Source organism: Rhincodon typus, chromosome 19 (genome assembly GCF_021869965.1).
Source record: "Rhincodon typus isolate 14 chromosome 19, sRhiTyp1.1, whole genome shotgun sequence".
Classification (NCBI taxonomy): domain Eukaryota; kingdom Metazoa; phylum Chordata; class Chondrichthyes; order Orectolobiformes; family Rhincodontidae; genus Rhincodon; species Rhincodon typus.
In genome coordinates, this window is record NC_063350.1 from 48,137,864 (window position 1) to 48,149,163 (window position 11,300).

General features: G+C 41.7%; 1 protein-coding gene across 3 annotated transcripts in view; it reads left to right on the forward strand.

Moving 5' to 3' along the window:
- The window catches only part of LOC125485467, an 80,841-nt gene extending 72,823 nt beyond the window's left edge, over positions 1 to 8,018 (forward strand). For 2 of the 3 annotated variants that reach the window (XM_048608409.1, XM_048608411.1), the window contains one exon: positions 5,908 to 8,018. In XM_048608409.1, coding sequence (XP_048464366.1) covers positions 5,919 to 7,274 — 1,356 coding nt within the window. In that variant the 5' untranslated portion in view covers positions 5,908 to 5,918 and the 3' untranslated portion in view covers positions 7,275 to 8,018. The remainder of the gene's footprint in view (positions 1 to 5,907) is intronic. The other variant, XM_048608410.1, reaches the window with a different exon arrangement.
- Positions 8,019 to 11,300: the final 3,282 nt, after the last annotated feature.

Here is an 11,300-nt window from a genome sequence, read left to right on the forward strand (position 1 = left end):
AAGGGTCTAGGCCCAAAACGTCAGCCTTCCTGCTCCTCTGATGCTGCTTGGCCTGCTGTGCTCATCCAGCTCTACACCTTGTTATCTATAATAAATGTATTTATTGTTTCATTCTTCGGTAGGATTCCTTAGGGCTCAGAAGGAGTAGGTTATTTCTTCTAAGCTCTGGAAGGATTGCTTGTAATTCTGTTGCCTATCTATCCCCTTTCTTCCACATGTTGGTGTCTATTTAGTTACTCTTCACCAGGAATGTATCCTTGGATTTCCAATGGTGACCAGTTTGAGTGCGAAGCTAGATTAGGATCAGATGTGAAAATTGAACAGGACTGACTTCCTTCAATACTTCTAGGTGTGTGACCCATCTTCAGCCTTTGAAACACCAATCCTGCCTTTCCAATAAAATTACACCCTATGTTTCGGATGAATTTTTTAAATTTTGAGATGGGTGCAGGTGTCATGAAAAATACAGTCAAGTTATTGTGAACATTCCTGTACTTCCAAACATGTTTGACCATCAGGACACTAACATTCTTAGGTGAAGGAAGCAGATATAGAGGATGCTGTGGTATCTCTTCTATTTTACTAAGTTGTAGATGATGATGAACAAAGCAAGGGAAAGTAAGTTACCCCTTAAAATCATGCTTGTTATCATTCATTGATTCAAGGTGATTCAAACCGTAAACCTTTCTGTCCTCAAAATCTCAAAGAAATTCAGCTATCTTGTGGCAATTTCTGGTACCCACCCTAACTGTTAGGGGACAGAAGAATGACATTGAGGAGCCAACATCCCTGGAAACTGAGGTAAAACTTCTAAAACAGTTTACTTCAGCATCATCTCTTTGAAAACCCAAACCCTGACCGTACATGTCTCTGGGAGATGAAAACATAAGCGGTTGAATTTTCCAAAGTCAGCAAGTGGCCTAACTCACGTTTCCCAAACCAACCATGAAAATTCAGCCAAAAACCTTAACTGACAAACAAAATCTGTGGTCTTTGTGCAAACAGTGATGAGCAGCCTCATTGTTATGGATACAACCAGCACTGAGGTAGAATTGCCTGTGTTGTTTTCTTTCTAATGTTACAAGTGCCTTTAGATCACTGAAATAGTATCTATGTCACATGTGCACATTGGAGTATTTGTACTGATGTTGTATTGGCGAGATTCCTAAATATGTATACAATGAATGGCCGTCGCAAGTATGCAGAACAAGCCACGGCATCAAATCAACATGAAGCACTGGTTTTAAAGCAACTGTGGCAATTTGGGCCTCTGTGATCCAGCTAATTCCCTCATTTAACCTGTACAGTACAACGTATGTTCACCTGTGGGTACAGTTCACAGCAGCATGGAAAGATATCATCAACTACTAATAGGATAGTTGTTGGTCAATTTCTTCTGGCTGTTCCTTTAATATTTCACCACCATCACCATCAGCAGTATTTTCTGATGTACCAACAGGAAATATCCAGCAGAGGTGGTGTAGTAGTGTTATAGTCTAAGGAAAGAGTTGCCCCAGGAGTCATGAACATTGAGTCTGGATCCCATGAAGTCTCAGATTTGATGTGGACAAGGAAATCTCTTTCTGATAACCAAAAACCATGCTGCCCCCTCAACTGATGAATTCATTCTCCTTCATGTTGAACAGTACTTAGAGGTTCCACTGAGCGTGGCAATGGCATGGGATTTATTTTCTGCAGAAGATTTCAATGTCCATCTCTAAGAGTAGCTTGGGAGCAGCATTACTGCCCAAACTGGTAGAACCCTAAAGGACATAACTGCTAGCCGAGGCTTGTGGCAAGTGGTGAGGGAACCAACAAGAGGAAAAACCATACTTGACCTCATCCTCACTAATCTACCTGCTCCAAATGCATTTGTCAATGACAGTGTCAGTAGGAGTGACCACCTCAAAGTCCTTATGAAGACAAAGTACAGCCTTCATGATACACTTTATCATGTTATGTGAAACTGCCACTGTGGGAATGGGATGGACTTTGAATATATCCCAACAATTCAAATCTGGGCAACCATGAGCATCAGCTTCAAAACTGTATTCAACAACATTATGCAACCCTGTGGCTCTGTATATCCCCCAATCTACCATGACCATCAAGCGAGGGCATCAACCCTGGTTCAATGGAGAGTGTGCAGCATGGCTTGCCAGGAACAGTATCAGACATACCTAAAAATGAAGTATCAACCTAGTGAAGCTAAACAGAACTACTTGTATGCCAAACAATATAAGCCACAAATGATAGATAGAGCTAAGTGATCCTACTACCAATGGATCAGATCTAAACTCTGCAGTCCTGCCACATCTAGTTGTGAATGGTGGCAAACAATTAAACAACTCACTGGAGGAGAAGGCTCCACAAATAGCCCCAAACTCAAAGATAGAAGAGCCCGATACATCAGTGCAAAAGATAAGGCTGAGGCATTTGTAACGATCTTCAGCCAGAAGTGCAAAGTGGAACATTCGTCTCAGCTTCCTCTAGAGGTAACCAGCATCACAAATGCTAGTCTTCAGCCAATTTGATTCACTCCCTGTGATATCAAGGAACAGTTGAAGACTCTGGATACTGTAAAGGCAAGGACCACATTCCGGCGATAGTACTGAAGACTTGTGCTCCAGACCTTGCCGCACCCTGAGCCAAGCTCTTCCGTTACCTGACAATGCAGAAAATTGCCCAGCTATATCCAACCCAGCCTTGTTACCACTCCATCAGTTTCCTGTTGATCTTCAGTAAAAAGAATGTGAGTTGTCATCAACAGTGCAATCAAGCAGCTCCTGCTTAGCAATAACCTGCTCAGTGACGCCCGTTTGGGTTCTGCCAGGGCCACTCTCCTCCTGAACTCATTTACAGCCTTAGCACAAACATAGATAAAACAGCTGAATTCCAGACAGTCACAGCCCTTGACATCAAGGTTGAATTTGATTGTTGCAGCAAGGAGAAAACTGGAGTTAAAGAGACCTAAGGGGAAAACCTCTCCACTGGTTGGAGCCATGAAGATGTGATGTGAAACTGCCACTTTGGGAATGGGATAGACTTTGAAAATATCCCAACAATTCAAGTCGGGGCATCCATGAGCATCAGCTTCTGAACTGTATTCAATAACATTATGCAACCCTGCGGCCCTGTATATCCCCCACTCTACCATGACCATCAAGCCAGGGCATCAACCCTGGTTCAATAGAAGATGGTGGTGGTTGTTGGAGGTCAGTCATGTCAGGTCCAGAACATCTCTGCAGGAATTCCTTGAGGTAGTGTCCTAAGCACAACCATCTTCAGCTCCTTCATCAATGACCTTCTCTCCATCATTAGGTTAGAAGTAGAGATGCTTGCCAATGATTGCACAATATTCATCACCATTCATGTTTCCTCAGATACTAAAATGGTCCATGTTCAAATGCAACAAGATCTAAACAATATCCAGGCTTGCACTGTCAAATGATAAGTAACATTTGCACTACACAAATGACAGGCTATGATAAGAAAGCTATGATTGCTTCCAATAAGAAGCAATCTAACCACCACCCCTTGATATATTCAATGGTGTTACCATCACTAATCCCCTGGAAGTTGCCATTGACCAGAACTCAACTGAACTACAGTGGCTACAAGAGCAGGCAAGAGGCTAGGAATACTGCACCAAGTAACTCACTTCCTGACTCCCAAAGCTCATCTACCATCTACAAGGCACAAGTTAGGAATGTGATGGAATACATCTCACTTTCCTGGATGAGCGTAGCTCTAACAACACTCAAGAAGCTCAACCCCATGTAGGACAAAGCAGCCCACTTGATTGACACCACATGTTCAAACATTCACTCCCTCTATCACTGACAGTCAATAACAGCTGTGTGTACTATCTGCAAAAAGTTCTTCAGAAATTCACCAAAAATTCTCAGATAGCACCTTTCAAACCCAATGACCACTTACATTTAGAAGGTCAAGGGAAGCAGATATATAAGAATAGCACCACCTTCAAGTTTCCCTCCAAGCCACTCACTATCCTGACTCAGAAATATATCACAATTCCTTCAGTGTCACTGCCTCTCTGAAGGCATTGTGGGTCTACCTACAACACAGGGTGTACAGCAGTTCAAGAAAGCAGCTCAAAGGCAACAAATTCTGGCTCAGCCAGTGATGCCCACATCCCACAAGTGAATAAAAAGAAAACAAAATTGGTGCTTATTGAAATTTGCTGTAAGCACTTCAAATCAGGTATATAATATATTATAGAATTCCTACAGACAGAGGCCATTTGATCTATCAAGTCTGCACCAACCCTCTGAAGAGTCTCCCACTGACACCCGCCTCATGCAACCCTACAAGTACAATAACTAAGCTACCTAGCCTGCACATCCTTGGATACTACAGGACAATTTGGCATGGCCAACTCATGTAGCCTGCACATCTTTTAACTGTGGGCTTAAACTAGTGCACCTAGCAGAAATTCACACAGCCATGTGGAGAACATACGAAGTCCACACAGACAGTCACCCATAGCTGAAATCAAACCCAGGTTCCTGGCACAGTGAAGCAGCAGTGCTAACCACTGTGCTGCCCCAGAGCTTAGTTAGTCTAGGAAATTGCTACCTAATCACCTAACTATAATTGGCTTAAGTCTTATACAAATAAAAAGTTCACATCATGAATGTTTAATCAGATGACTTGTGGAATTTTGAGTCTTTTTCACTTAATAATGTCTCTCCTATAGCAAAGCTTTCAGCTCATCAAAATATGGTTAGGTTAATGATTGAAACATGTATTTTCGTAAAGGGCTACATTTTCTTGAAGCAGGACATCAAGTCTTGCCCTTGCACAGTGAGATTTTATTTGAAATAGATATATACACAAGTACAGAACTTGATATAACAGGGCAAAAGCTTGTATATCTCCTTAACCAATTAGATTGGAGGATCACGACTTTAACACTGCAAACTTTGAGAAAGAAGTGTGTGTCATTGCATTCAATGTCAAATCAGGTACAAAAAGAGACATCAAACACGAGAGAAAGGACTGTGAAAGATAGAAAGAAGCAGAAAGTCAATGTTAATTTAAAAAATCCTTTTAAATCTCTAACAATTAAAATCTGTAGGAATAAGATTCATAAAAATTCATTTTTAGCAATATTAAAGTAATGATTGCTAGTTATTAACACACTTTTTTACAAAGATATGTAAGATTAGTATAGGCAGTACTCAACTTTCCTTGTTCAATTTAGTAAATATGTAGGGAATTCATGCCAATCAATGTTTATCAATGGCAATGCAGATCTGATGAAGTGTCAACTAGACCGAAATGTTAGCTTGCTCTCTCTCATAAATGCTACCTGTCCCGCTATGATCTCCAGTATTTGTTGTTTTCGGCACAGAATCCAGCATCTTCAGTAATTTGCTCCTGCAATGCAGATCCTGACACTTTGTCTTTGCATCTACATTTATGGCAAACCCAGACAGCAAATTTTGGATATTTTGTTCAGCTTCAAATCTGCCCTTGCCTTTAATTTCAGGACTTTTTTGTGTATAAATAACGATGAGTATCTACCTTTATTACTAACTTGAAAGGAAAATCTCAGACATTTTTTTTTGTTGTTATGATGTGGAGGTGCCAGTGTTGGACTGGGGTGGACAAGGTCAAAAATCGCATGACACTGGGTTATAGTCCAACAGATTTATTTGAAGGCACAAGCTTTTTGAGCCTTGCACCTTCTTCAGGTGATATCATTGAAGAAGGGGCAAGGTTCCAAAAGCTTGTGTTTTCAAATAAACCTGTTGGACTATAACCCGGTGTCGTGCAATTTTTGACCTCTTTGTTAAGCATACTCATTTTATATTCACCACAACTCCAGAAATTATTTTATTATACTTTCCAATACATAACTGACAGCTGTTTTCCTATTAGATGTATGAAAGATGCTTAAAAGTGAAGATGGCTTCTTGCCTGGAGAGCAATTTGACATGACCTTGATCAGCAGAAGAGACAATAAACAGAAAGAGGCACTGAAGAAGTTTTCTCTGTGTTTAGACCTTGGGCACATTCCTGTAAGTAAGGTGAATTCAACAGTCAATAACAGAAGAGTGAGTATCTTTGGAGATCAGTCAGTGATAATAAAGGATGAAATTGGAATGACCAGAAATGTCTTTTATGGGTTTTACAGTAAATTTAACCTCCCACCAGATGTTGACCCAAACTCCCTGAGCCTCAGTATTTCAGGTCAACACAGTGTCACTCTCAGTGGTGATCGGTACCAGCTAAATGTCATCAATACCAAAAGGCTTTCTAAGTTTCCAGCACTCAATACAGCGGACAACAATGACCCTGTAGTAAAGCAAAAATTGGCGTTTCTCGAAAACTATAGTGAACAGAATGTACAGCCGAAGACTGGAAGCCTGTCAAATGCCCCTGAGCAGCAAGCCCCCGATTTGAAGCCAAGCCCAACTGACACACTGAAATTAGAATACAATTTACCATTGCCTCAGGACACAGAAGAGGATTTCCCACCACCCCCGCCAGAACTGCTATACAGCTCCTCAATGTTAGTAGGTAAAAAGGCTAGACAGCCCACAGGTATAGTCCAACCACTAATTGATTTTTTTGAAAATGAAATCAAGAATAATTCACCAAACCCCACAAAGCCTGAACCCATCCCAAAGGTAAAAGTGAAAAAATTTCCAAGGGTATCAAAGCGTTACCGCAAGTCTAAACGAGAGACAAATAGTGTAGGAACACAGACTGAGCCAATGCAAATGTCTGACATTGTCAAATCCAGAAACGAGAATAAGCAATACAATATGAAATCAAGTAAAGAATCCCACTATGGCACCATGGGCCAGCTGTACATTCCTTCAAACGATAGTTACAATCTCCGACAATATCCAGCCAAACATGACACTAAAATATACAAATCAGAGTTAAGAGATATTGTCCTGGAAACACAGGCTCAAGATAAACGATATGTCATCAGAACTAATCCAGAAGCTAACTTACGAAAGGTCCATCCAGAAAACAAGCAACGTAAGCCAACATCATATCCTCAAGCCACACAATTTGTACCTGTCAACCTATCTCGAAGTGCACAGCGTCGTTCAGAACCCCAATCACAAGCTGTAAAAGATTTCAGCGAAATCCGTGCAGTAAGTGAGGAAGATTTCCTGACTATCAACCCAAGCGACAAGAATCATATTCCAAAATCATATCTCCGTGGTAGGCAAATTCCCCAGGAAATTCCATTAGATATGTGGATAAATTATCTCAGAGAGCCAAACTGAAATTGTCCAGGATGTCAAAAGATTCTCTACAAAAATGGCCAGCATCTTCAAGTACAAAATATTTCAATCACCCAACGCTTCATGCAAGCAAATTCGTTTCAACATTTCCTCCCCAGTGAGATGACTGTCCAAAAGCTGAATTCCAAATTGTATAAGCTCTCGGAATAATCTACTCTGAAAATGAGCTCCTGGAAACATCCTGGAACACAACAGTAGTGCATGTCCAAAACAAAGATTATACAAGCAACCCCTTCAAGAATTTCAAGATCTCTCAATGCAGCCAATTAAAAGGTAACCCGCCCAACTAACGCCTGAATCCGGCCTCCAAAGAATTCAAAATTTCTTGCACTATTCCAAAGGCAGGAATGAACTTTCAAATGTCCAACTGCAATATTGTGAATTTCTCCCAGCAACAACGCAAATTATTACCAAAGAGTGCAGCACTTTGCATTCCTGTTTCTCCTACAAAAATTGCCATTCCACACAATACCATATATCAATATGTTCCTGTGCCATGTCATCTTTGAAACATGTCTGTTCTCTGTATTATGTGAAGGAGAATCTAACACAGAAGAGTTACCCCAGACTGTAAGCAAGCAGAAGAAATCAGAGACAAGAAAATAAGGCCAATAGGTACTTAAAATGTCTTTAAGCATCATTTTTGGAACTTCTGGAGCAGTTAGTTAAAGCAGTAACTGATTTTACATTGGTTTGAAGCACTGAGCAGCAATTTCCTGTTATGTAGTTGTGTAATAAAACTTGGCTCAATATTTCCTCCAGTTGTCCAAATTCATTTGAACAATGGGCTAGATTTTTGTCTCATTGTGAAGATGGCAACAGTGCCAGGAATGGCAAAACTTTTGGGATGGATCTTGCTATGATCGTGGACCAGAACACCAGATTTCAGTTACAGTCTGGCTAGGGCTTAGTAATTTTATTTTTTTAAATGAGATCCAGGGGAATTGCTAAGAGAATAAAATTGTAAGGTTTCATACTTTTGAACAAACAGCAAGAAACTTTTCTACAAATATGAGAATAGTAGTGGAATCTATAACGCATGTGCAATTAGAATTAACACTCTTTCAGCCTCAGTATTTCAGGCAAACACAGTATCACTGCTAGTAGTGATTGATAGTAAATATGGATAATAGACTGTGATCAGACACCCAACAGCAGACATAAAATTGAAAATATATCAAGACAAATCTCATTGATTCTCAACAATTCCTCCAGGGCATAATGACACAACAAATCTAATTAAATTCTCACAAGGGGTAACAATTCTTCACTTTTGCCAATCTACCCTGAACAATCAAGAGCTGTTCTATTATGGACTACCTCAAGAGCTGCTCTTGTTCTGGTCAATCACCCTCCTTTCCTGACTCTACACCCCCTGAACTCTGAAAAGTACACTCCAGTACTTCTCCAGGTTTTCACCGGCAGCTGGTTTCACCAAACCACAAGTACCCTTGTTTTCTTTTCTTTCCTGAGTCCCAATTTACATGGCTGCATCAAATCAAATATGACTTTTGAGCTATTCAACAGTCCCCTTCTGCCCTTTTAGCTGTACTGAACTGTTAATGGCACATGGCTTTCTCTAAATTGCCACAACTCCCAGGACTTTTCTGGAGTTGTGTCTCCAACACTTAGTTACTAACTCCTGGAATTTCTACCTGAGTTCTAACAGCACAGAGATATCCAACTGTTCTTAACCTCTCACTGAATCCCCTACACTGAATCCATGTAGTTCAATTGCCTTCCCAGCAGTACCAATAAAAGCAGCACTGCTTAACATGGAGTAAGTTTCTCTCTCTTTTTTTCTCTCTCTCTCTCCTTCTAACTCTCTCTATATATAGATACACACACAGACTTTCTCAAGTGCCTGTAATTTTTAAACTTCTCTCCAGTGATCCTTGAACTGGTCCTAATTGACCTGTTGAAAATATTGCAAACAGTACCACTTCTTTTTCTAAATAGAATTACAAGAAGCTAACGTATTTTGAAACACCCCTACAGCTCCTTTGGAGCAATGTGCACTGAATGCTATATTCCCATAGAGTGGCTGGTTTCTGCAACACTAAAATGCTTACAGAAAGAAGGATTCATCACAACCTTCTGCTTCTAACAGTCACAAATGTTGAGGTATCCACTGCTGTAGCACTTTAAAGACATATTGAAAGTGCTGCTCGACAAACATGCAGGCTAATTGTCCAGCATTTTTAAACGTCTGACGAGCTGGCTACATTGCCCACATCACTGTGAGCTTAGAGTCAGAGACTTGGGCAAGATATAAAATATTTATCTGCATTTTTTTCCTAGTATTGGTCTACTGTTCACTTTGTGGTGTAACCCAGATATGCACAACATAACCCAATTCACTCCACATATCCATTCCACTCTTAACCAATCAATGAACTGACAACTCGGTCCCCTGAAATGATTAAAATGTTTTAAAGCTCATGTGAACATGAAGAGTCTTCTCCATCTACTGCTCATCTCTGCCATTGCTATTCATTGACAACTGCATCAAAGCATCATTGACATAGACAGGACAGGAAGATCCGGGTGCAAGGACACAAACAGATAGGGTCTCGATGATTTTCTCAGCCAGCAGCATCCTTAGCAATACCACTGACCAGAAAAACTGAGTCTTCATTTCTTCATTGAGATGCTAAATGTCCTGTGTCTTCCCAACCCTGCACATTTTCACTGGGCCAATTTGCAGATTGGGAATGGTCAGGGTCATGAAGACAATAAGGACTGCAGATGCTGGAAGTCAGAATGAATAAAATGTGGGGCTGGAGAAGCACAGTAGGAGAGACAGCATCAGAGAAGCAGTAAAGTCGACGTTTCGGGTCTGGACCCTTCATCAGGACTGGGGAGGGGGAAGGGAGCTCAGAAATAACTAAAGGGAGGGGTAGTGCTGGGGTAAAGGTAGGTGGGATGGTGTTAGGTGGATGCAGGTGGGGGTTGTAGAGATTGGTCAGTGGGAAGGGTAGAGCGAATAGGTGAGAAGGAAGATTACAGGTTTTATCAGGTCAAGAAGGTGGGGATGAGAGGGAGGGCTGAACATGGAATGAGGCTGGCGGTGGGGAGAATTTGAAGCTGGTGAACTCTGCATGGAGGCTATTGGGCTGTAAGCTCCCGAGGTGGAATATAAGGTGTTGTTCCTCCAATTTACGTGTGGCGTCATTGTGACATTGGAGGAGGCCCAGGATGGACATGTTGCCAAGAGAGTGGGAAGGGGATTTGAAATGGCTCGCAACCGCAAGGTGGTGTTGATTGGAGTGTACAGAGTGCAGATGCTCTGCGAATCAGTCACTGAGTCTGAGCCTGGTCTCCCTGATGTAGGGGAGATCATATCATGAGCAATGGATGCAATTGACCAGGTTAGAAGGCACACAGGTGAATTTCTGCCAGATTTGGAATGATTACTTGGGGCTTTGGATGGAGGTGAGAGGGGAGTTATAGGGGCAGGAGTAGCACCTCCTGTGGTTGCAGGGAAAGGTGCCAGGTGTGATGGAAAGGTTGGTTCGGAGTGTGGGGCTGACGAGAGAGTCACGGAGTGAGCAGCACCTATGGAAAGCAGAAAGGGGTGGGGAAGGAAATATATATAACAAGGTGTAGAGCTGGATGAACACAGCAGGCCAAGCAGCATCAGAGGAGCAGGAAAGCTGACATTTCGGGTCTAGACCCTTCTTCAGAAAGGGAAGGAAATATCTTTTTGGTGAGGGGCCTGATTGCAGGTGACGAAAAGGGCAGAGGATGATGCACTGGATTTCAGGCAGTTTGTGAGGACCGGATGACTTTATCCTTATTGTTGTTGGGGTAGGGGTTGAGGGCAAATGTGCAGAAAATGCAGAAGATGCGGTTGAAGACATTATGAATAATGGGAGAGGGGAAATTATAGTCCTTGAAGTAGGAGGATATCTGGGATGTCCAAGAGTGGAATGCTTCATCGTGGAGCAGATGCAGTGGAGCCGGAGGAACTGGGAGTAAGACATTGCATTTTTTCAGGATGGTGAG